At 39.9% G+C, this 25,332-nt stretch overlaps 1 protein-coding gene across 7 annotated transcripts in view; it reads right to left on the bottom strand.

Moving 5' to 3' along the window:
* Positions 1-25,332, bottom strand: part of LOC135709253 (uncharacterized) — a 111,125-nt gene that overhangs the window by 25,860 nt on the left and 59,933 nt on the right. For all 7 annotated transcript variants that reach the window (XM_065231544.1, XM_065231543.1, XM_065231548.1 and 4 more), the window contains exon 3: positions 8,437-8,530. In XM_065231544.1, the coding sequence (XP_065087616.1) occupies positions 8,437-8,530 (94 nt within the window). The remainder of the gene's footprint in view (positions 1-8,436; positions 8,531-25,332) is intronic.

Genomic DNA, 25,332 nt, shown 5'->3' with positions numbered 1-25,332 from the left:
TCGTTAAGCACATACAATTGAAAAGAGACAAGATTGGTTATGTTATCATGTTTGGTATTGCACCATTCTACAAAGCAGAGTTGATAGATGAGCTGAATTATACCTGTTTCTTGGTAGTAGGGTTTCATGAGTCGCTCAATAAAATTACAAAAAAACAGCAAATGGACATCCCGCATAAACAATAACCATAAAATGCGCCTAACCACTAATTCGGTGGTATGGTCACACCATCTAAGATATCGTCAGTATATGGTACCCGTTTATTAGGGATCAACGTTCGGTTCTGGAACAGTAGCAGTAACATGGTGGTCACTAGATACCTGACGTCTGAATTCCTAGGTCGATCTCGGGCGATAGACTTGCTCGAAGCCTTTAAGCGAGGTTTCGATAGGCTGCCACTAGGGAAAATAGTGCAAGTTTTCATGGACGGCCCCAACGTTAACTGGGCATTTATAAGAGAATTGAATGTGGATATGAAGGAACATCATGGTGCATTCAAAGAGGGTGCGCGTGCTGCAAACTGGAGCATCGACAGTTATTTGCGCAGTATTTACAATCTGTTTAAAGACGTCCCTGCCCGAAGAGCCTTATTTACCCAGTATTCTGCGAGCACAAGTTTCCCGCTTAAGTTTTGTGGTCACCGGTGGCTTGAGAATGCAGGAGTTACTCAGCGAGGCATCGAAGTCGTCCCTGCCATCATCAAATTTGTGGAAGGAGTGAAACGAGACAAAATGACTCCCACATGCAAATCTTTCCAGGACGTAATAAAAAGCCTCGCTGATCCACTGCTGCTACCAAAACTGGCATTCTTTAGGTCAGTAGCTGGTGAAATTGAACCGTTTCTGCGAGACTATCAATGCGATGAACCAATGGTTCCATTTCTTTACGCAGATATGTATCGCACTTTACTGAACCTGGCGGAAAGATTCATGAAGCCAGAAATTCTCCAAAAGCTTTCAGCTTTGACAGCAGAAGCAGTTAACGACAGCAAAAATCATCTGCTAGCGAAAAAAATCGTTCTTGGTTTTGATGTAAAGAAAGCACTAAGTGAAATTCGAAACATCAATGAGAAGGACATCCTACAATTCCGAGATGAATGCAGAACTTTTTTGAAGGCCATAGTCATCAAACTGCTTGTCAGATCCCCGTTGACGTATTCTCTTACTAGAGCATGTTCATTCGTCGATCCTACAACTATTGCTTTGGACAAAGCTGTTGCAGAGCGGCGTATGGAAAAGTTGCTAAGCATCCTTTCAATCCACTGTAAAGTAAGTGGTGTTTTTGCAGATGTGGCAAACCGACAGTTTCGTACAGTGATCTGTCAAAGTAGTATCTTTAAAAACTACAACAGAAAACAAACTCGAGTGGATGTATTTTGGCGTGATTTGCTGAAAGATATGGAGCTGCTCAGGATTGTTCAAATAGTTTGCTGCTTATCACACAGAAATTCTAATATTGAACGAGGGTTTTCCATCAATTCAGAATGCCTTTTCGGGAATATGAAGGAAGAGTCTGTTGTCGTACGCAGACAGGTGTGCGATGCGGTTTGTGAGAAAGGAGGCATTGAGAAAGTGGAGATATCAAAAGCTCTGATTTTAAGAGCAAGAAATGCACATTCGTTGTTTGTGGAGGATAAAGAGCGTCGAAACAAGGAGGGATTGGCTGGACAACAAACATCTATGCAGATGAAGAAGTGGGAAGCCGAAGCCAAGGCACTACAAGCTAAACGAGCAAAGATCTTGGAGGACGCTCAGCGAGAAGCACAACAACTTGAAGATGAAATCCATCTACTGAAGAAATAATGAATGTAATGTGGTTTTCGTGTAATTAAATTGGTTTGTTACTGACGTTTCCGCAATTATTTGCATTATTAAGGAACAAGACTTAATCCCGCCATTTGGGGGAAACTTGGGTCTATTTTTCACCATAACCATCTCAAATTGTTTACCATATTTAACTGGGTCTTCTAAAAATATCGTTAATAAAAATTGAAAAAGTCTTCTATATGGCTTAATCATTCTTGCAGAAACTGAATCTTAGTATCAATTAATTGCTATATAATGGAGATGATAGTCTTAAGTGTATGTTAGTAACATGGATTTTTTTTACAAAACCTGGAAAATACCTGGAAAAATCAGGGAATTTCAAAATTGTGAATGAGTCGACACCGCTCACTTCTGCAGCAGTTGAATATCAATACCAGACGAGTTAATTTACGTTCTTATTATTTGTTCAACATCTTGGCTTCTCGCACAAGCTACGGCGCTAATGAGCCGTTAACTAGCATGTGCAAGATTTTCAACAAATGTTATAATTGCTTTGATTTTATTATCTTCAGTGTTAGGCTTAAGAATCTGTTTTATGCACTTTTAACTTGCTGATGGTTTCTGGGTTCTGTATTTAAATCAAGTTTTTATGGTACAACAGAAGTGCAATAAATGCATTTTAGGCGATGTTTGGATCATCAAAATGTTATCACCCAGGCCTGGGTTATCAGCAGGCCTGGGTTCAATCCCAGTCGGCGCCGCCGGGATGTTCTGAGGCATAACATCTCTGATCACGCCTTCCTTCGGATGGGAAGTAAAGCCGTTGGTCCCCGGTTCATGAGTTGATGGGTCGATAGGTAGGGTCCAGGTGTGGGAGCTCCTCCCTGGCGTCGGTAGCATTGGTGCTCAGCACGGAAAACAAGATCGACGGAAAACAAATCAAGGAAAAAAAATTTGTCAGGAAAATACTTGGTGATAGACATTATCTCCTAGAATCTAGCACAATTGTCAATTCTCACAAAACAAGCAGTGTTCGGAAAATCATCCTCAAATCTCATTCATAGAGCCTCTTTGAGAGAATAAACTCGCGTGCGAATATCTTCTTTCCTTTATTTAACGTCGGTCTCTGTTGCGTAATCTATAGCCAATCACCGACGGACATCCATTGACGGCAATCGAATATGCAGGAAGGCAGCTTCCACACCTGCGTAGGATATCGCACCCATTCAACACACATGGGCCAGGACCAACGGTTTTACTTCCCTTCCGAAGGAATAGGGCATATCAGCCATCATGACGGCCATTTTGGGATTCTTCAAGGAATCAACAAATATTGAGGAAATCAAACCTACCACTCTAATGACATTACAATTATTGGATGCAGCCCTACGGATACACAAATTGGATTATTTCTTCAAAACAAGGTTGCAAAGACTAAAATAATGCTAAAATAATGTTTTGCGGAATAATAAAACCAAAAGATGGTATGATGGCATGTTTTACTAGTAACTTACAAGAAGAGGTTACAAAGTAAAACCTGTAATTTTTGCTTCCTATGAGTCACAATCAGCGATTTGCTGATCGCTGAGTGAGTGAGTGAGTGAGTGAGTGAGTTTGTGAAAAATCGCTGATTGTGACTCTCATGAAGTGAAATAAACAGGTTTAATATGTCAAACACATTCTTTGCAACCTCTTCTTAAATCCTACCAAATCAAAATTTGATCATGGCATCTAATTATTTCATAATTTAGAAAAACATTGTTTTAGCTGAAATGAGTCTTTGCAACCTTGCTTCAAAGGTTGGAAAATAGCAACGAATGGGGTGGAGAAAAAACTATCGCTGCTGCTTCAAGACGAATGAATCGGAGAGTTGATATCTTCTTCGAAAACATACCTGTCATAGCATTTAACACATCAGCAACAGCCAGCGGAGTCATTAGATCAGCATACAGAGTAGCAAAAAGGACATCACGGATGGAATTCGATTTTGAAATCTGTCTTAGGGAAAGCGCTTTATCAGGCAATTGGTGATACTGTTGATCACCATTGCAACAGTTGGACATTTGTGTAATTTTCAATAGTGACCTATTGAAAATTAATATCGTTAATTTTAACAGAATTCTAGAAAAATTTCCAATCGATTGGCTTGTTTAGAATTAAAATGCATACACCATTGACAGAGTTATAAGTGGTCAAAACCTGACCACTTTTCGTAACACGGTCGATTTTGTTTTTTTTTTAATTTGCACCCCCACTCAAGCAACACTCAAGTCCTATATTAGTTTATTTAACCGTTATATGACAGGTTTTGGTTGTAATAAAGTTTACTCAACATAAATGCATTTAGGAGCTGTGTTACTTGGGCAATCTGTTGCCGAAAGACGTAATCCTACGTCAAAACACACAACCGTTAAAGTGATTAAGACTAGGATTCTGATGCATGTCTTTATCGGTGTCATTGTTTTATTTTGTTGCTAAGGAAACCAATTTTAACTCACAAAGAGGCCTTTGGAGGGTGCTCTCATTCTTCGAAGGGTCTAAATAGCGGGACCTTTCAATTAGAATCGATTCCTTGCGATTAAGGGAAGAATGACAACTGTATCAAAACCGGATACTTCATCATTTTCCAATAGTGATAGAGTAATACCAACAATCAATACGAAACTAACGATTTTAAATTGGCTCACTACTTGACTAGCCTATTGGTCCCAAGCAAAACGATTAACGTACACCATTCTAGTCGAAATTCTAGTACTACACAATGTTTGTTTTGATTTGCTATGAAAGTTTGACAGATAAAATGAGGGTTTAGTGGATTTTCATATCTTTCGAGGGGTGAATCGATTAGCTTGGGACCGAAGATAGTACCAGAGCCAGGGCTGGCAAATGTCATTTTCAATGAAAGATCTCACGCGATATTTACAGAGATACTTCTGTCACTATCATTGGATGAGAAAACGATGACAGAGATTTTCTTCAAAATCTCATCAATTTTTTTTGTCATGACAGAACGTGACAGTGCTGTGATCATCGTGATTACTAGCTCATGTATTGCTATTAAAGTTACTTGTAGCAAGGAAATCTTCAGGAAGGAAATCTTAAAAATATATTCACTCTACCGATTACATATGGTTACTTGCTTAAATTCATCTAAATCAGTTAGAAATGTGGTGGTCAAAACTGCATAAGAATTATTCTCATGAGTGCTTGATCATTGGAAAATGACAAGAAAGCTAATGATCGGTCATTTCGTCTCGTGATAGTGAGATGACCTGTTTTCTCATTGTCACATGACGGCCGTGATATTTACCAGCTCTGACCAGAGCTGAGCCAAAAAGATGAGCACGTTTCTTCGGGACCTTCTGGTCTTAGAGTTACCTATATGGTAATACGACATGCACCAAACTAAGGATACTACAATAGATCAAATTACTGGTCGCAGTGGTTTTATGTCCCGAATAGAGGAAAAAAAAAAGTTGGAAGGGTTGTATACTAGATACGACCGCAGGGTTGGCGTTGGATAACGTCTGTTATGTGTTGTACTTAATTGTGTATATTATATTTTAGGAATATTCCTTAATAACTCTTTTGCGAAAGTTTGGTGGCCCTGAAAAGGGTCGTTTTGTTGGGCTGATTTTGTTGACAATGATGGAACGGGTGACCTTGTTGGACGCTTATATAGTAGAACAGAAAATATCAGAGGTGTCAGATACTCGCATCTGATGTCTCGGTTGGAGAAAGTATAAGAATATAAAAAAAATCAATCGATTTTCACCATCTTTAGACAATGGTTTACTTTTAACAATTTTTCAATAGTTTACAGAATGAAATCAATAGTTTTGAAACATTCAGCAAATTGCTAGAAATATTTCCAATCTCGTAAATCTATCGAGAGACGGTTGAGTTATTATCGTTCAAAATCTTTTAATTTTTCGTAACGCATCCAAAATGACTGTTTTTTATTTTGTACCCCCGTATGTTCCCGAAAGACGTTATCCAACGTCAAAAAAGAAGAAAGAGTAAGAGAAATCTAACGTGAAATATAGCTTCCCAAGATTATAAGTAAGACGAGTCTGAACATTATGGCACTTTAGTAGGTTGATTCCTTTTATGGTCCTTCATTGATGCACACTAAGATAGTAAGATACAACTCCGCTCAGACTTAACAGGCATTTAATAAATAAAGAAACGATTATCAAAGTAATATCATCGAAAAGGATCGCATAAAAGATGTTAGTGTAAACCTCGGAGTCAATATGTTAATTCAAGCCAGTACCCGCATCGCCAGTATAGTTTCAGGTGCATGCGGATTTACATACTCCCTGCAGGTGCGCCATTGAAACATGTAGTAATAAAAATTAATTAATCGACATTGCAATTGAACATTGAATTTATTTTATGTGAATTTACATATCACCCCTATTGGTTCCGCAGATCGGAAAATGGTGTGTGAAACAGAATCAAAGAATCATGCTCACACTGCTTGCCAGTTTTAATTGAAAGCCATTAACTTACATCGATTTGAAAAATAGCTCAAATTTATTCTGCTAAGGTGCACAATTAACCCCGAGGGCGGCCGCCGGACACGATGACCATAACAAGCCATCCATTAGAGAAACTACCGGTCGGTAGCACCTGGAACATCGACAACGAGCTTATCTTTGGAGGTCCCCTGGAGCACATTTACAACTCAATCTACTCCCGGTCGGTTGCATATCGTTTCTCACGTGACGGCAAGGAGTATGCGGGTAGCATTTTTATATCCCTGCAAAAATGGCTTTCAGGCTCAATTAGCTTGTCTTTTATTGCCATCACTTGGACGGTAGCACCATCGGTCGCACTGCTGAAAGATTGCCCGCTGCTGATAATCTTCGTGAGCTCACGGTGAGTGTTCTGGCAATTACTCTCCTCCTTGGGTCTATCGGATGAGTGAGATATCACATCCGCACCTGTTGCTGCAAATATCAGCAACGACAACGACAGCTCGCGATGACTTAATTAATGCAGAACGAGCTCGTTCGGCGCATCACACAGCAGTGATTTGGCCTTTATCTGGCGACCGAACGGAGGCAGGTAGATAAGTGTAAGTGAGACATTAAACATGTAGATTAGGTCGGAATTCAATTAATCAAGGTATACTCCCGTCGTCCGTGGGGCTCGATTTGCAAACGAACAGTGTCGACTTCAACAGCGGTAACTGTGAAAGTATAGCGGAATCCTGCTGCAGTGATTTCTCAATGAGGGGAATGCGGGCTGATAGATCGGTTGAACCTGTTGATTGATTATTCTGACTGGAAACTTGTATTGGATCTACACAGGAAACCGTGAGCTTGAGAAGTGGACGTACTGACTTTGTTTTGTTTTATCCATGTACGGTCGAGTGCAACAGGTAAAAAGTTTCACTGAGATCTAAGTAGAAATGACGATTACTTGCTAAGGTTCAGTGGATATTTAAAAAAAATATTCCACGTTCAAGAGTATAAATTGCTGCCGTTAATCAAAATTATAAGTGACAAACTTTTGGTATAAATAAAGTAGTTAGATCCCATTAGGGGAGGCCTTCCTATACCGCAATTTCTCTCAAATATAGTGACATTCTGGTAGAACATATGTCGCATTGTCTAAGCTGACGGGTCTGGTCGAGGATTGGGTTGTATGTTCAAATGAGTGCCTTGGGTATTGAATATCTATCATTGTGCCACGAAATCTCCAAATTAGTGGACTGTTGTTCAACAATGAAATTATCTCCCCCCCCTGCGACAACATTTGATTTATGGCTATCAAATTTCGCACATATACATCATCCGATTTATTAGCACCTCCTTTACAAGCTCACTGTTGCTTAATGGTGGCATCCGCACTTTGCTAAGCCCCTCGGTTTCTAGCTTAAATATCCCGAAGATAAATGATTCGCATTTTGCAACCACTTCTAACCACCGCTTTCCGTTGGGTTGTCCTGTCCACGGTGTTCCTCCGCCTCATTAGCCACCTACTTTATGCCGGACCATTAATTAAGATATTAACATGATACCGTTCACTCAGAAAGGCCTCCACCTCGGTGGGGGTCACACCGGAACGCTGAGGATATCGTTTTACGAGTCCACCATAATAATCGATGCAACAAAAGATGCGCGAACACGATAATCGTGCTCATTTTTATTAAGTGTGGCTTCGTCCCATGCTACGGCCTTGCCCTGAGGAGTGTTTAAGATCTGGCAGAAATCAATTTGTAAATGCCACTCTTAATTCCGTTGTCATATTTGTGTACAAGCGCCTTGGCAGGGGTCCTTCCAACCAATTTTCAACTGGATTCGGTGCTAAGAATTTGTGGCAGCCCTAGGGATTCGGTCGTAAATTAGCATCAACTGGAAGCAATTTCTCATGTTGCAGCATTGCATTTTTATATGCAACTAACGAGTCGCGCAGGGGACCGCAAACTACCCGCGGTGCAGTTGTTCTGTTTCGAATTCCGGAACCAACGACCCCCTCTTTTTTCGGTATGACACTAAAATCTCCAAAGTGCGATCATTAATCAAAGCTTTGCTGGCAAAGTACAAACAAAGTGATTTCACCGGCGCTGATGGGATGGAATGCATTCGCCGAACGCTGATTAAAAGAAGAATTTATATGCTGGGAATAATGTGCAGAAAAATGCGGACGAATCATTTACCTGCTGTAGTCGCCATCACTGGAATGGTGTCGTCTGGTCGCCGGAGTGCTGCTACCACTTGGATCCCGGACGTATGCCGTTGTTCGGTGAAGTTCTGGAAGTAGACAAAAAAACAACCGAAAAAGTGAAGGTACATTCTGCCACTGACAAGCGATCGATAATATAAGAAAATACAAAAACAAACAACTCCTGATCGTTCTCAGTTTAATGAGAGTCTGGTTAGTGAACAGCACAATTTTGTACGAAGTTAAAAAAAAACGTTGAATCTGCTCAAGATCACATAATCCGAGGCAAAGAAGCAGAAACAAGGAGCACTCAGGGACTGTTTCGGTTTATCTTTTATCTTGAATGCTGCGAGCCAAAAGGTGCCGGAGGTATATAAAGTGCAAATGCGAAAATTATGCTAATAAGTTTCGAATTCACTTAAATGCCCTATTGAGCTGTGTGCTGTTCTGGTTCGGATGTGGTGAAATGAGAGTTTCCAAAAATCGATGTTTGATCTCAGATGTTTTGTTTTGATTTATTTGCGTGTGTTTGGGCTTGTTTGATCCAAAAGCTTTTTCTGGATAAGGAAAATATCACACAATGATGTGGGAGGCTCATACAATCCAAGGACTCAGCTTATTCGTCAATAAATCATTGAATTTTAAGTTAAGTTGTATATGATTTCCTGTTCTTGCTGTCGATGATAAACTACCATCGATGAAATACAATACAATTTCAATCTGTTTTCTGATATTCACTGTGTGTTGTTTCTGGCGATTTTTTTTTTAGTTTCATAGCAGTGTATCAGTTAAGACTTTACGTTCCTATTATGGCTTGTAGTGTAGGAGAATCAGGATTGGAAATTGTCGCATTTGTCATTGACGCACGACGAGATATATTAAAAGATGAAAAACTCTTGTCAAACAACAATTTCTTGTCGCACGAGAAGATCAGCACGACAAAATCAAGAATCCATTTAGTCACGACTCTCTGCTTTCGTCCTATCCCGAGCACGAACCGGTAGCTAATCGATAACAAATGAATATCTTAATGTGGTATGATACCAGATTTCGGTATGCTTGTGGTATAAAACCTTGTTTTGATATTTTTCAGTTATCGAAATATTTTGTCAAATATCAAATGAATACGAAAATGTGATCTTTCACTTTTTAGACAATAGCACCTAAAAGAGTTATTGAATTGGTATTAGAAGACCTTAAAAATAACAAACTATCTTATTCGGGCATCTACAAAGCGTCTGTTATATGTTTTTTATTGTAATAACTAAATAATTTATTATTTCGTTATTCGTAACGGGTGTTCAATAAAAAATGAGATTTTTTTCAGCCACATAGCTAGCAAAAAAAAAATCAACTCTTGATAGAGCTGGAATTAGGGCGTAACAGCTTTTGTAAACAATGACTTCTCTAGATGATTTCTCGAAACTCAAGGCACGCCCACGCAAACCAACATAGCCAACGGGAAGGGGAAGTCTTCCCCTACCCGATGGCGACGTTGATTTGAGTGAGCGAGTCTTGGCTTTCTAGAAATCATCGAGAGAAGTCATTGTTTACAAAAGCTGTTTCGCCCTAATTCCAGCTCTATCTAGAACTAATTCAGTATTTTGTTTATTCTTCAAAAAAACTTCAATGAATATTGAAGAAGGGGCCCTGGTCAGCCGTACGATGCAACTTAGTCGCGATGCTTTACTTTAATTACAGAAAGGTATTAAAATCATTCTCATTTTTTATTGAACACCCGTTTGAATATTGTTGAGGTATTATTTTTGGTATTTTACCTATGTCAGCCTCACTAATACCATCTTTAGGTTTTTTAATACCTGAATTTGGTATTAATAAGTTATTTTTTCCTGCTCGGGATTTCACTTATACCCGAGCAGGAGAAAATACCTAATGAATACCAAATTCTGATCTGATACCAAAATTTGGTATTGACCAGCATGACATAAGAGGTAAAATACCAAAGAATAATACCAAAAAAATACATGGAAAATACTTTGTAAATACCAAAAATTGATATTTGGATACCAAAAGAATACCTGGGTGGTATTATTTTGGTACTGCATTATCATAATGTGGTATTGGAATGGTATTGTGAGCAATTTTTTTTGGTATTATTTTTTGGTATTTTACCTCTTATGTCAGGCTCATCCATACCAATTTAAGCTATCGAGATATTCGTTCCTGCTCGGGTACTGCTCTGCGTCAAAATACGTCAGCTCACACTATCGGCTCTGAGTTCAATACTACTTTATACCCCAAAGCAAACCTTTTCGTTAATGTCCAAATGTGTGGGTTCTGTCTCTTTTCTTTCGTCAACGAACCAAATTTCAAAATGTCATTTAAAAAGAAGCTTAAAAACAAGAATCCATCCATTCTAATATGGATGCTAGATTTCATAAAAAGTGGAACATACTGTTAAATTCCCTTGGTATTTCCAGAATCGGGATGAGGTCTAAAGACCGTCTAACGTCAACCGTCTAAGCCCCCGTAACGTGGGTAGATCACCTTTTCGTGGTACGTTACGGGATGTAAGATCTACCACCGATTCCTAGTCCTGACTACTTCAAACTGGGGGAACAGGATTTTTCAGTAATCCAAGGAACACATCTTAGTCCTTGATACTTTTTTTGCCTTGTTGATAGTGACAAGACTCGGCTTTGCCCACCGAGGATGATCTTGAAACAAGGAAAAAATGAGTTAGTTAGTCTTCGTCTATGTGATTCCTAATCTTCTATTCGTTGTTCTCTAGTTTGTAGTAGAGATGTGCGATCCGCTCCCGAGCTGTTCTAAAGAGTCGATTCACTAAAGTGAGCTGATAACCCGCGGTTTAATTTTTAGGAACCGCAGCTCATCAGCTCACTGATATAACAAGTCTAATCAATTCAATCCGTCACTTATAGAGGAACTTTTCAATGAAGGACTCCACACTCCACTTACGCATTGAACAGTCACCGCGTAAACCAAGATGCGCGCGTAGTACAACATGTGATCGATAGCATCAACGATAAAAGCAAACTTCCAAGCGACTTTATGGGAGAGAAACATATTTACATGTTTTACAATATGTTTAATGTCTTTTCTTCTGGGAGAGCGGAAGATCCGCACAAAAGCAGATCACCGAAAAGCGAAATGCAGCTCTCCACCTCACAGCTCAGCTAAGGATCTGAATCATCGACCCAAATGATTCACTGGGAGCCTGAGCCGAGAATGGTGAGAGCAATTTTAGTGGAGAATTAACATCAGCATTAAGATCTGTTTGATCTGTATGATATGATAATTGTTCTTTTGGGCAAGTAATATTGCACCATATTTTTGACTTTGATGTGATATCAATATTATTATTTTGCTGTGTAGACTGAATTGCATGACATGAGAAAAGGCATCAAATCTATCATCGCTTGTATATGATTAGCTCTCTCGCATACATTTTATGCATTTACTGATATAGCAACTTTGCGTGCATTTTGGTTTACGCGGTGGTTGTTTAGTTGATGCGTTAGTGGCGTTTTCAATTGAAAAGTAGAGCAATACTGTAAGCTACGTATTTATTGGTTTAGATTATTTTTACGATTTTATGTATTTTTAGGATATAGCTTTATTGTGTCAAATTTCTATAATTTCAATGTGAGCTGAAGAGCTGTTCAAAAGAATCAGCTCCCCTTAATGAGCTGGACGGGTCTGATCCGCTCAGTCATATGAGCTGTTTTGCCCACCTCTAGTTTGTAGTGGTTAAGAATAGGGTTCTGATGCATGGTCATTATCGGTGTCATTCCTTAATTTTGTTGCTAAGGAATCCTATTTTGACTGACAAATGAGCGCGCCTTTGGAGGGTGTTTCAAAAATCCGAGGGGTATAAATAGCGGGACCTTTCAATTAGAGTCGGATCCTTGCGATAAATGCGAGAATGACCACTGTAAAAAAATTGAATACTTCATCATTTCTCAATAGTGATGGAGTAATACGACATGCACTAAACTAAGGACACGGGGTATACTACAATATATAAAATTACTGGTCGCAGTAGGTGTTAGTGTTAGGCCCCGAACAGAGGAAAAAAAAAACCGTAAATCGTCGTCCGACGCCATTTTAAATCCAAGATGGTGTCTTCTGGTTTCAGAAAAAGTGAGAAATATGCAATATAGGTACCCAACAAACAATCGCCTATTGAAGAAACGACTTCTTGACGATTTGATTCAACTGCATGCTTAATAATACTTGTAAATTTTTAATAATAACTTCTGTTCAGGATTTGTTCTCACAAATCTGGAGAATATATTAAACCACAATATGGTATAGGTTAAGGCATGTCGAGAAGCTTTTATTCGACTTCCATGCACGGGAACAAATCAAAAATCCTAAATGAGAAAAATGACTCATGATTTCATGAACATAGCGTATTTTCTTGTTATGAAAATACACCATGAATAATATTCATGATATCATAAGCTATGTTTGCGTAACGCACCCAAGATTCCCGAAATCATGAATCATTCGAGTTAAAATCATGAACTAAATTCATGAGTTAAACTTTTAGCTTTTAAACCCAAATATATTTAAAAATATAACAAAGCAACAGACTAGACTGGATTTGAACCAAGAACGTTACGATCATTAAACCCTTACTTTGACCACTAGACTATCAGTACCTGTATAAAATCGAAGGCAAAATGCGTACAAGAGATACCTATGTATGTAGTGCGGTGAACACGGTGTTCCAAGTAACGCTTGAAGCGGTTATGATTCCGCTGCATTATGAAATCGTGAATTTCCATAACGAAATCATGAATCATTGTTATGATTTTATGGGATGGCAAGTTTTTTGATTTCATGATTTTTTATTCATGAAAATGGAATTGGATTTTTTCCCTTGTGACTTGTAGCCGAGCTTATTCCAATCAAATATTTTATTATTCAGCGTTTATTGGACATCTTTGTTCCTTAAACAGCGATGCAGTATATGCTTGATTATCATGTGAAGTAACGTTTAAATTATGCACTATTATACATTTATTAAACGATTATTCCACTGCAGGAAAATTAACCCGAAAACAAAGAACACAACGGTAGCGGCAAACCAAGGTCCAGTGGGAATGATTAATTCATTTATCGTTGTTTTACATGAGACCAATTCTACCTCTTCACCTCTCCAATTCCAAGGAAAGGATGCTGGGTTATCTAACTAAAGCAATACATTTGTTATTGATCGATGATTACGATATAGAGCACAAATAAAAAAAGGGTTGAGCTTGGGATTGAACTCGCGACCCTCTACTTGGAGGAAAGCGGAAACGGTAACCACTACTCTACTGATTCCGTCTTGCTGTTAGACTGAACCAGTGTTGTGGAATAACGAATCTAATACGTCGTTTATAAAGCATTTACAAAGCATGGGCGCATAGTAGTATAAGAGCTATTTTGCTGACTGTATTCACCTTTATACTTCAATATTGTAAAGCAATGCAATGAAATCTAATAATGAAGCTCGAAAACATTTATAGGACGTCTAATAAAGCATTTTATTAAATTAATTTAGAACAGTCGAATTAAAGCGTCAGTGCATGTGTAAATTACACTTATTCAGCTTGTTATTAGATCAAACTTCTGGTTCTGAATCAGGAAGACAGTCAACGTTTATGAAGCTTTATATAAGTAAATTAACCATATCAGAGCAAATGGCGGAATAAAGGCGAATCTATCGATATCAATGAGCTTTTTTCAGCACATAATTCGACATCCTGCTTTATTCAGCATTGTACACTGTTGTACAGGTTTTATTCAATGTGTATGCTTATTTGTGACTTTGAATTGTTTGTTGAGTATTTTCAGAAATGTGATGACGCACAATGGGGCAGTGAAGCCATTCGCGTGGCCAAAACCTCTAGCGCCGTTGGTTTGCTTTGTACAGCGATACCATGTTCTACAAAGTTGCTCAATATTAAAAGTGCCATATTTTGAAAGTTTCATATTAGTTCATTTTTACGCCACATAGGTGGCGCTCGAGTTTATGTTTTGAACGGAACATCCTTGCCGAATGGTTTTTTCCGGCAAAGTTGTGTAATTTGAAGTGTTGAGAAATATTTTCCAAGACATCGAAACTCTATGACTCACATTAAGCGAGATATCGGGCAATTAGGAAAACTAACCTCTAAAATTGCGTTTTTCCTTTTTTTCACCTATACACGTCAAATGTATGAGTTTTATACTTTGCTAATTATCAAAATGGTTTGACTCATCCAATAAATACCCATTATTTTACGTCTTTAGACCCCAAAACGATATATGAGACCATTTTTAACTCCAAGTAGAAGATGGTTTCTGGTTTCAAAAAAAGTGGGTTACCTCCACCACGGTATGTGCTCCTGTCATCGTCGACTTGACGATCTCAAGAATCCATTATTGCGACACTGCACAGCTGTATCGAGTCCTTCCCGATAAAGGTAACTAGGTTGCGTATAGAGCTGGGATGGTTGCAATACAAGTTATGGACAGATACCCCATTCAAGAAGAAGGTTTCGTGATCGCCAAAATTAACGGAATATTCATATGCAGTTGCTACGCACCCGATGGACGATGGAGCAGTTCCACGAGACGCTGCACAATGGGGAAAAATGAACAAAAAACTACATTTTATTTTGTAGCATTTCCGAAACTCGCTGTAACAAAAATATGGTTCATATCATTTCTGTAGGTAAACAACTTGCGGGATCGAATGGAAATGGTTTCATCCGGCGGAGAATACAGGAAGTGTGAGTTTTTTGCTTTTTTATTCTCAAGGGATTTTTTTTTCTAGGATGAAAAAGCAAAAAACACAAAGTTCCTGTATTCTCCCCAGGATGAAACCATTTCCATTCGATCCCGCAAGTTGTTTACCTACAGAAATGATAAGAACTATATTTTTGATCCAGCGAATTTCAGTGATACACAATTAAATGTATTTTTCCGTCCATTTTTCCCCATTGTGCGCTGGTTGGACTTACCGATTAGCAGATCGGACGAAGACCGGTAGTCATCGGAGGAGACTTCAATGCTTATGCAGTGGAGTGGTGAAACATATGTACCAATGCAAGAGGGCACATTCTGCTGGAAGCTCTGACGAAGCTGGAAATTAGGATGTTCAATAAAGGCACCACCACCACCACTTTTCGCAGAGATGGCCGGGCTTCCATTATCGACGTCACTTTATGCGGACTGCAGTCCGTCGTTGGTGGAAAACATGTATGTGACTATCAGGCAATCCGATATGGCATCGGCCATCGGAATCCTGTGGCAGTACAGAGGACGTGAACTTGCGACCTGAAGTGGAAGACGAGTTGACAGAATCGTTAAGGAGAGCATGTGACACGACCAAGCCGAGGAAACTGGAGTTAAATAACAGACGGCCTCCAGCTTACTTCTGCAACGAGGCAATTAGCACCCTCCACGCTAGTTTTCTCAGAGCCAGAAGACGTGTTCAGATAGCAAGAACAGAAGCAGACAGAGAGGAACGTAGAGGAATGTTTCGAGCACATAAACGAGAGATAATGCAGAGCAAGTCAAACTGTCAACTGGAGCTGGGTCGAGACGCTGCTGCCAACGACGCACACCGTGTCGAGATGACGAAGATCAGATGTCAAGTCATACTCGCTAAAATGTGCTTAGAGAACCTGAAAGTCATCGTGGAAGGACTTTTCTCGAAGCACGATCCAACGACCTGGCCACCCACATCGTAAGGAGACGGAGAGGGAGATAAAGATGAAGTCACTAACGAGCAACTCGTAGCAGTTACTGCTGGATACACTCGGAAGTGGGCTTCGTGCTCGTGCGGTTAGCGGCTCACCCGTCGTTCAGGCGTATTGTGAGTGCCAGTATTGTGAGGGTTCGATTCCCGCTCCAGCCGGTGGAACTTTTCGCAACCCGGAAATTTCCCTACTGGTCTACTGGGTGTTGTGTGTTGTCCATTGTCTAGTGTTAAGTATTCAGTCTGTACAACCTCTGGTTGAAGACGGTGTCAATTGTCTCAATACTCTTGGAGAGGATCATCCTAAACAGGCTGACGAAATACACGGAGAGTGAGAAAGGATTTTTGGAGAGGCAGTTCGGATTTCGAAAAGGAAGTGGATGCAATTCGGACAGTTGTCGAGAGAGCCGAGAAGTTATCGAAATAGAAGTGGAGAGGAGATCTATATTGCGCTGTGATAACGATCGACATTAAGAATGCGTTCAACAGCTCTAGCTGGGAGGCCGACGCTACTTCCAGAACCGGGTTCTGATCTACGATCCAATTATGGGACAGAGATCGATTAGGATCACGGTGGGAATTTCACAAGTCTCCATCTTTGGTCCAACGCTCTGGAACGTGATTTAAAAAGGCGGTTTAACGCTGAAGCTACTCAAACGAGTTGAGATCGTTGGCTTTGTGGACGACGTCGTCTTACGCTGACAGGCAAAACGCTGGAATAGATGGAAATGTTGGCGACCGAGACGGTCGACATGATTGGAAACCTAATACATGGAGCGAAGCTGCAGATAGCCCACAACAAAGGCATGGTGGTATTGATCAGTAACTTTAAAGCGCTGCAGCGGTCAGAAATTACCGTTGGGGAGCACGCAATAAACTAGAAGTGGGTGTTGAAATGCCTGGGAGTGACGGTCGACGACCGTTTGGCTTCAATAGCCTACGAGAAGGTAGCGAAGGCCATCAACGTGGTAGCCAGAATCATACCCAACATCTCGGGACGGCTCCTGGCTAGTGTATTTACGTTGATACTGAGATATGGAGGTTCAGTCTTGGTTGCAGCGCTGTAAACCAAGCGGAATTTAAGTAGTACGTAGTACGTACCGGCTCAACAAACCGTACGCAAACTTATCGAGACATTTAGTGTACCCTTTGTTGTAAGAATAGTAAACATTTATCAGTAATTCCATTAATAGTGGATGAATAATGGTTAAACTTGATTTCAAAATCATTTTGATGGTTAAAATATTGAAAAAGAAAGTTTCCCGATTTTGTCAGGTTCACGTTTTTGTCAGCCTAAAATTTCAGATAGGGCTGACAAAAACGGGAAAGTACTGTGCTGTCAAATATCCATCAATATCGGAATTATCGGAATCAAGGTGAAAGCTAGGGGCCAGCAATTGCTGTCCGACGTCATATTGGAAAGTATATGTAGAGGCCGTGATCTTGGATTACATAATGGCGTCGGACATAGTTTTTCGGTATCTACATATCGTCCCCGTTCTGAAAATATCCATATTGTAGGATATTTGACAGTTTTTTTTTTCGAGAGAAACTATGTTGAATTTCAATATGGCGTTGGACATCGAAGGAATCAGTTAGGTATCTTCAAACTCGAAGATCAGCTACTTCGAGTCAGCGGGGAAGTCTCGCCAAAACAACACAGTTCCAGTTATTTCAATCTTGTTATGTCTCGTTTGCAAGCGACATGCATTTACTAGAAACCTCCCTGGTGTCGGTAGCATTGGTGCTCAGCACGGAAAACAAGATCGATGGAAAACAAATCAAGGAAAAAAAGGATGCTGCAGGTGTTTCAAATCTGTCCTCCAGTAACGGAACACTAGGTATCCCATTATTTGTTTGTCTTTCTGGAGTTCCTGGAATTTCGACACACACAAATCATCCAAGATTATCGGATTGCTGAAAAATATGGTAGTTCACAGAGTCCTACCGATTTAGTGAGATTTCCGTTATTGCCGTGGGTTTCCAGAATTCTAATTTCAAATGTTTTAAAACTTATTCGTCCACGTTCCTCAGATAACCTAGTCAGGTAAGGCACGGTTTTACCAAACAGGCTTGACAGAGCCTAACTCGCGGGTTGAAAAGGAGCTGAACATAGCATTACCATAGAGGTAACTCTAAGACTAGTAGGTCCCGAAGAAACGTGCTCAACTTTTTGGCTCAGCTCTAGTACTATCTTCGGTCCCAAGCTAATCGATTCACCCCTCGAAACATAGGAAAATCCAATAACCCCTCATATTATCTGTCAAACTTTCATAGCGAATCAAAACAAACCTAGTGTGGTACTAGAATTTCGACTGGAAATCGATTTGCTTGGGACCAATGACTAGCCTCAAGTAGTGAGCCAATTTAAAATCGTTAGTTTCCACCGGTTGGCATTACTCTGAGGAGTAGCATCCATCCTCATAAATCATTCCACCGAGACTCGCAGTTTGTGAGCGGGAGGGCATAAACCGATAGTGAGGTTAGTGGGCATTCATTTTCATTTTTCCTTTCACACGCTCATATAGTGATTTCATTTTACTATCCGGGTTGTAACCAGTTCCAACACAGTGCGAAACAGAGCTTATTGTCAGTGCAAACTTCAACCTGTGTTCTGATTTAAAAACAAATGAACTGACGTTTATCAGAAAACAAGCAACCCAATCGTGATACTCGATCCAGGTTGGAACTGAATACAAAAATTCGCTATGGACGAGTGCACCGATGAAGTTCTGTTCACACACTGACGAAAATTTGACAGGAGAGCGAGACAATAGTTACTAATCATGAACACTAAATGTGCATTATTCATGAACATTTAGTCTTCATATTTCGTAAATATTGCCCCGCGCTCCTTTCCTGTCAATTTTATGTGTGCAGTGTGCATGAAGTATACATGCACTCGTCTATGTTCATGCAATGATGGAAATTTAACAGGAGAGCGGGACAATATTTACCTCATATTCGTGAACGGCAGCCGTGAAGCCGTGATCTATGATCTAGAAAATGTACAAGTGAACGGCTCTTGATCACGAATATGGGAACGTCTTTTTTTTGTCAGTAGTAAACATTGCTCCGCTTTCCTGTCAATTTTTTTTATCAGTGCATGAACTCAAATTCATCGGTGTGCACTCATCCCTGGATGAACTCTGAGACAAGATAAGTACCGTAATCCGGTGGAAAATTGATCACTCAATAATGTACACATTAACATCTACATTAAACGAAATTGACAAACTAATGGTATAAAGTTCACTAGCTATGCAGTCTCTATCGTTCTGCATGATTACTTATCATATTTAGGGCTTTTTTAGTTTTGGAACATTTTTGAAATCCTAATATTGGAAAATATCGATATGAGGTGAAATTAATCAACCCCTGACTTAGAAGTAAATTTCTAGTAAGCGTTGTTTAAATGTGTGTTCCCTGACACGGATTCTATTTTCATCAAAAATTACAAAAAGAATTCTTAAAATGCATAATCAATCAAATCGTCTTGATAACAAATCCTGTGATCTATGCAAATATTTTCAACCGATATCAGTCATTATTTGCTAGGTCATCTCTTTGAATAGTAAATTTCTTCATCAATTTCATTCTTTTACTTCCGAACGTTCGGTCGTATGATCCATTAGGCTTAATGACTTTCTATCAAATGACCCATCAGCCTTGATGGCGGTCGACCTAAGACTCAAACCCCAAATTGCGAACACTCACATTCTCAAGCGCTTACAGTGCGATGATCTCGCCAATCGCTTGTATACGACGTTCAAGATTCAAATATCTTTCATTAACATCCATCCGGTTAAGTAAACAAACCATTCAAACAAAGACGCTAATTTCTGAACCTCTCAAGCGGCTTTTGGCACCGGCTCTCTAAAATGCAATTTGTCTTGCACTTGTTAACGAGATGAAAGATACATCTGTCAGTTGTCATCGGATCGCCTGAATTGCAACCCGTCGATGGTCAACCGAAACAGATCATCCTATTCGTAGATTCGTGGAAATATCTTAATGAGATTTCGGTTATTTTATGTAAAACTGAGCCAAAATATTTGCGCCGTGGGATTCTCAAAAAACAAATTGCGAATATTTTCTCAAGGCGCTGAGCTGAGTAGCTATACATTTTTCATCCGATCGTAAACTATCAGATTTCCACGTTCAGACATGAATCCATTATAAACTGACTCGACATGGGTGGTCTTGCGGTCACCGTTTCATCGCGAAACACTTACATAAGCGATCATGACATATGCTGTTAACGATGATCTGCTACCGCCACCGCCTGCGTGCTTCGGTAACTGCTGTACAAACTCTGGTCATCAAACGATGCAAACTATCGCAATTAAAGTGTCATAAAACAGACCAATATCAGTAGGTTTGTCGCATCAAATTGTAAACACGAGCAGGGTTTTATTTTCTGGATGACTGCATAGGATCAGAAGCCGCTCTCTTGGGCGCGTTGGCGGTGGCGCCTGTCAGAAGTGATGATTTTACAACGTGCTAGCCTATGAGTTACGGGTTTCTGAATTTTAGTACAATCATCAACCAGAGTTGACACTTGAACGGGGTGTGCGAAGAGCGTTGGGATGACGGGATCCGTGTCTTACTTTGTTCAGTTCGCAAGAAGATCACTGGATTGAGTTTTTCCAACGACGTAGTATTTGGAGAACTATTGCACCATAAAAGGTCATGCTATCTAGTTCAGAGATCTAGGCGAACGAACACCTACCATAGTTCTAAATAAATTCGAGTCAGCTAAAAGAGCTAATCCTAGCCCAGATATTAACTGACATCTTACAACATTTCACTATACTAAAGGCACCAGACCATATGTGTACCAAAACACTTCCTCAGTAGCAATCCTATCCCGGCCACGGTTCACCGCAATTCGCGACGACGACGCACGGATGGCTTGCGGAATGCAGAAAACTGGTGGCGACGGCTGCTGCCGCGTTCGAAAGCGCTAAATGCTAATTCATCTTTAACCGCGCGGCCGAATGGGTGCACAGGTCGTAAATTTCGCACGCGACATGCTGCTAGATAGAGAGCTGAAGGGTAGCGATTTGTTGGTCCAACAACTCTTGTGCTTGGATTAGGTCTACCGACTGTCACTACTGCGGAGGAAAAAAAAAGCAAACGGCAGTGCATATGTTGTTTCGAGTGTTTTGTGTGCGGTTATAGATGTAGTTCTGGGCGGCAAAAAGAAAATCGAATCCTATGGCGAGTGTTGACATCCAGTCAAGGCGGAGTGTTTCGGTTGCGCACCGTGGGAGGTTCAGCAGCGTTGTTCCTTGATCAATTAGATTATTTTGCCAAAGCTGAAAGGAGCTCCCGGTATGGGGTGCGCTCGTGATGGGAGATTTGCATACATTGTTTAGTGGGGATTTGCTCAACAAATCATTAATTTGTTGTTTAATGTCCTAATTTGTTACAGCTGTGCCGAATCGAACCGAGCAGATGAATTATGTCGAGCATGTCGAAATTTAGGTAAGGGGGTGTTCATAAACTACGGAGACAGTGGTTTTGGGCCCACCTCTCTACATCGCGTAGACAATCGTTTATACACATTTTTTAAATTTGTATGAAACGTAGACACTTTGGGAGAACGAACGAATATCTCGATACCTTAATTGCTATGCACAGCAAAAAATACATTTTAATATCACATCCAAGAGGATGCACTTCAATCATGTCGAAAATCTCATGTTATTTTTAAGGCCACAACGATAAACAAATGCATTAAAAGCAGCGTAATGTTAGTTCAAGTAGTTGGGCAAGTAATATTACACCATATTTTCGACACGATTGAAGTGATGTGATATTAAAATTAATTTTTTGCTGTGTGGATTAGCCTGACATAAGCGGTAACATACCAAAAAATGTTCCCGCAATATCATTCCAATACCAAATTAAGCAAATGCAATACCAAAATAATACCACACAATTATTCTTTTGGTATCCAAAGATCAATTCTAGTTATTTCTAGATAGAGCTGGAATTAGGGCGTAACCGCTTTTGTAAACAATGACTTCTCTCGATGATTTCTCGGAAGTCATGGCTCTCCCTGGCAAATCAACATCACCATCGAGTAGCGGAACACTTCTACCCGATGGATATGTTGGTTTGTGCAGGCGTTCCTTGAATTCCGAGAAATCAATGAGAGAAGTCATTGTTTACAAAGGCTGTTACGCCCTAATTCCAGCTCTATCTAGATTTAAAAAATATTTTGCATGCAACTTTTTGGTATTATTCTTTGGCATTTTACCTCTTCCCGAGCAGGTGAAAATAACTTATTAATACCAAATTCAGTTATTCAAATACCATAACTGACAACCTAAATATGGTATTGACGAGCCTGACATAAGAGGTAAAATACCAATAATAAATCCTCAAAAATGTTCTACGAATAACGAACTTATAAATAATATAGTTATTGTAATAACTTTCGGATAAAAAACGCTATTCTTGATCCCAGCATACCATGATTTGTTATTTAACAGGTCATTAATTACCAATCCAATAACTCTTTTAGGTGTTGTTGTCTCAAAACTGAAAGATCACGTTTTGTTATTTCATATTTTGAAAAACACTTCGAGATAAGGTTTTATACCTCATGCATACCAAAATAAGGTATTATTAAGGTAAGGTAAGGTATGTAAGGTAATTAAGATATTCATTTGTTTTCGGTTAGTTATCGATTTTTGCTCGTGTTACGTCAGGCTGATCAACACCAAATTTTGGTGTCAGAACAGAATTATATATATTATAAGTTATTTTCTCCTGCTCGGGTAAGGTGTATATTTCCATCTTAGTGTATAAGCAATAAAACAATGTGGGACTCATATTTTGCGATAAGGAACAAAACCACATTTTTTTACGAAATTCTGAGAACGTTTTGCTATGGTATGGCTGTATACAAAAATCTGTATCAAAATTAAAAAAAATCTTTATGATTTCAGATAAATCTGTATATGTGGTATCACTGAACGTGGATAGATCACCTCTTCGTGGTGTTTTATGGGTTTGGATCTTCCATCGAACCCTAGAAGACTACTTTGAAATAGGGGAACAAGATTTTTTCAGTAAACAAAGGAAAACTCCAACTCGGATTAACTTTTAATACTGTCCCTAATTAAAAGTTCTGCCAAATGTTTGTTAAGGATCGTATTGATTAACATCGACGACAACAAAACAGCCCGTCATTTGGAATCGGAATTCAATCCGAGGATAATTCCGGTTGGAGCTTACCACCACCAATGTATGTTTTTGTTTATTCCTAGTGCGAAACTAGTTCCACTCTAGATCCGCCCTAAGAGCTGTCAAAACCTTTTGTTTATTTGATTCGGTTGGATCCAGACCCACCCTGGGTCCAATTCATACACGACGAGGTTTGCTCTGCCTATTTTTTGAAATCCAACCGGAGTTCACCAATACTACAGAGGCGTATCGTGACTCGTTGACACCCGGGGTGGTCAATTTGGGTGTCACTCCCTAACTGTCAACCATTCCCTAGCAGCACACTTGTCACTGAACAATTGTGGTTACTTGTGCGCAACTTATTCCAGTCACAATCAAGTTGCTGCAACTTATTTCGATGGAAGTGTGCTGCTTGGGTTTTTGTATACTGCGAAAAGGCTACTTCAAGACCAACAATTGAAATGGCCTTAACTCCATTTTGTAAACAAACCTTGTAAGGCCATTTTCTCGCGAACCGAAGTCCGCAAAGGCAAACCAACATAATGAACAGGTAGAGGTAATTCTCCACTACCCGATTGTGGTTTAATTTGTTTACAAAATGGAGTTAAGGCCATTTCAATTGTTGGTCTTGACTTATTGAAGTTCCTAACAAAGACTAGCTTTGTTGCTGGGAAATACGGGAAAGTAAAGCGTGTCGTCCATGAAAAATTTCCACCGGAGCTGGGCTCTGAATGTGTGTTTTGTTTGCAAGATGGAGGGGCACCGAATGAATTCCTGCCCCTGGCGAAAAATACGGAAGCAACAACTGTATAAAGGACGGAAGCAGGATGCAGAAAAGCGCGCACCAGGACGAACAACAAAGTGACAGCAGTTTGGAAGCTAGTTCGTACGCAAGAGTGGTAGCCGGAGGTGCCACAGCGGGCCCGATTGAGGTGCTCGACGAAGAAGAGCTGGCAATCGACGAGACGACCCCGGATGAAGACAACATCGAAAAAAAAAGTTTAAAGTACCAGCAAGTGGAAACCAGGTTCAGAAGCGGTTCGATTACCGTAAAAACCCGACTTACTTGAAGGCAAAAGAATTCGACAGTGAGCATGCATAAGGGCCTATACGCGATGATCGATTCTCTTCGTCGATTTTCTCTGCTGCTGCTTTAGATAGCCAATACAACCTGTTACTACTCTGCATTGAACAAATTCTAGAAAATTGTTTCGCTTAGCTGTAGCAATGCAAAGAGAAAGTCGATGAAGAGAATCGATCATCGCGTATTCGCCCTTATGCATGCTCACTGTCGAATTGTTTGATCAACTACAGCATATCGTGGAAGCGAAGAAAACAGAAGAAACAAAAAAAGAAAAAGCTATGGGCGCGGAAGAAAGCAAGCAGCAAGCAGTCGCTTCCCAGGGAGAAATGGACTCATTTGTAATCTTTTTTTATTATGTTTGTAAGAGAAGTGCACTATATATGACCCTACTTAAAAACTACCTCCAGTTGTGGCATGTACATGTAGTTCTACAAACTGGTACCATTTCGTATATGGGATTGTGTAATAACTGGTACATTCCCTAATGAAAAAAAATCGGCTCCGTAAACCTAACGTGGTTGAACCTTCCAAATAAATGAATGGAAAAAAGGAAATTCAGGGAACTACAGTGAACTTTAGGAAATTTTTGCAAATTTTAAAGGCGTTCTGCAAACTTCAGCGCAGATTTGTGAACTTCAGTGAATCTTTTCGAACTTTAGTATTGCGAACATCAGGAAAAATTTCCAACCATCGGGAAAGTTCTACGAGCTTCAGAAACACTCTACGAACTTCAATGAAGTTCTGTGAACTCCAGGGTAGTTATGCAAAGACCTGTGAAGCTCTGCAAACTGAGATTCTGAGAATTTTAGGGACGTTCTTCATTTCTTCGGCAAGATTTTTTTTTACTTGAGCGAAATTCTGAACTACGAACTTCAATGATCAAGGTC

Source organism: Ochlerotatus camptorhynchus, unplaced genomic scaffold, assembly GCF_037179485.1.
Source record: "Ochlerotatus camptorhynchus isolate MF236.1 unplaced genomic scaffold, CSIRO-AGI_Acam_v1.1 ptg000357l, whole genome shotgun sequence".
Classification (NCBI taxonomy): Eukaryota; Metazoa; Arthropoda; class Insecta; order Diptera; family Culicidae; genus Ochlerotatus; species Ochlerotatus camptorhynchus.
Note: the sequence above shows the minus strand (reverse complement) of the source record. Positions and strands in the feature narration are given on the sequence as shown.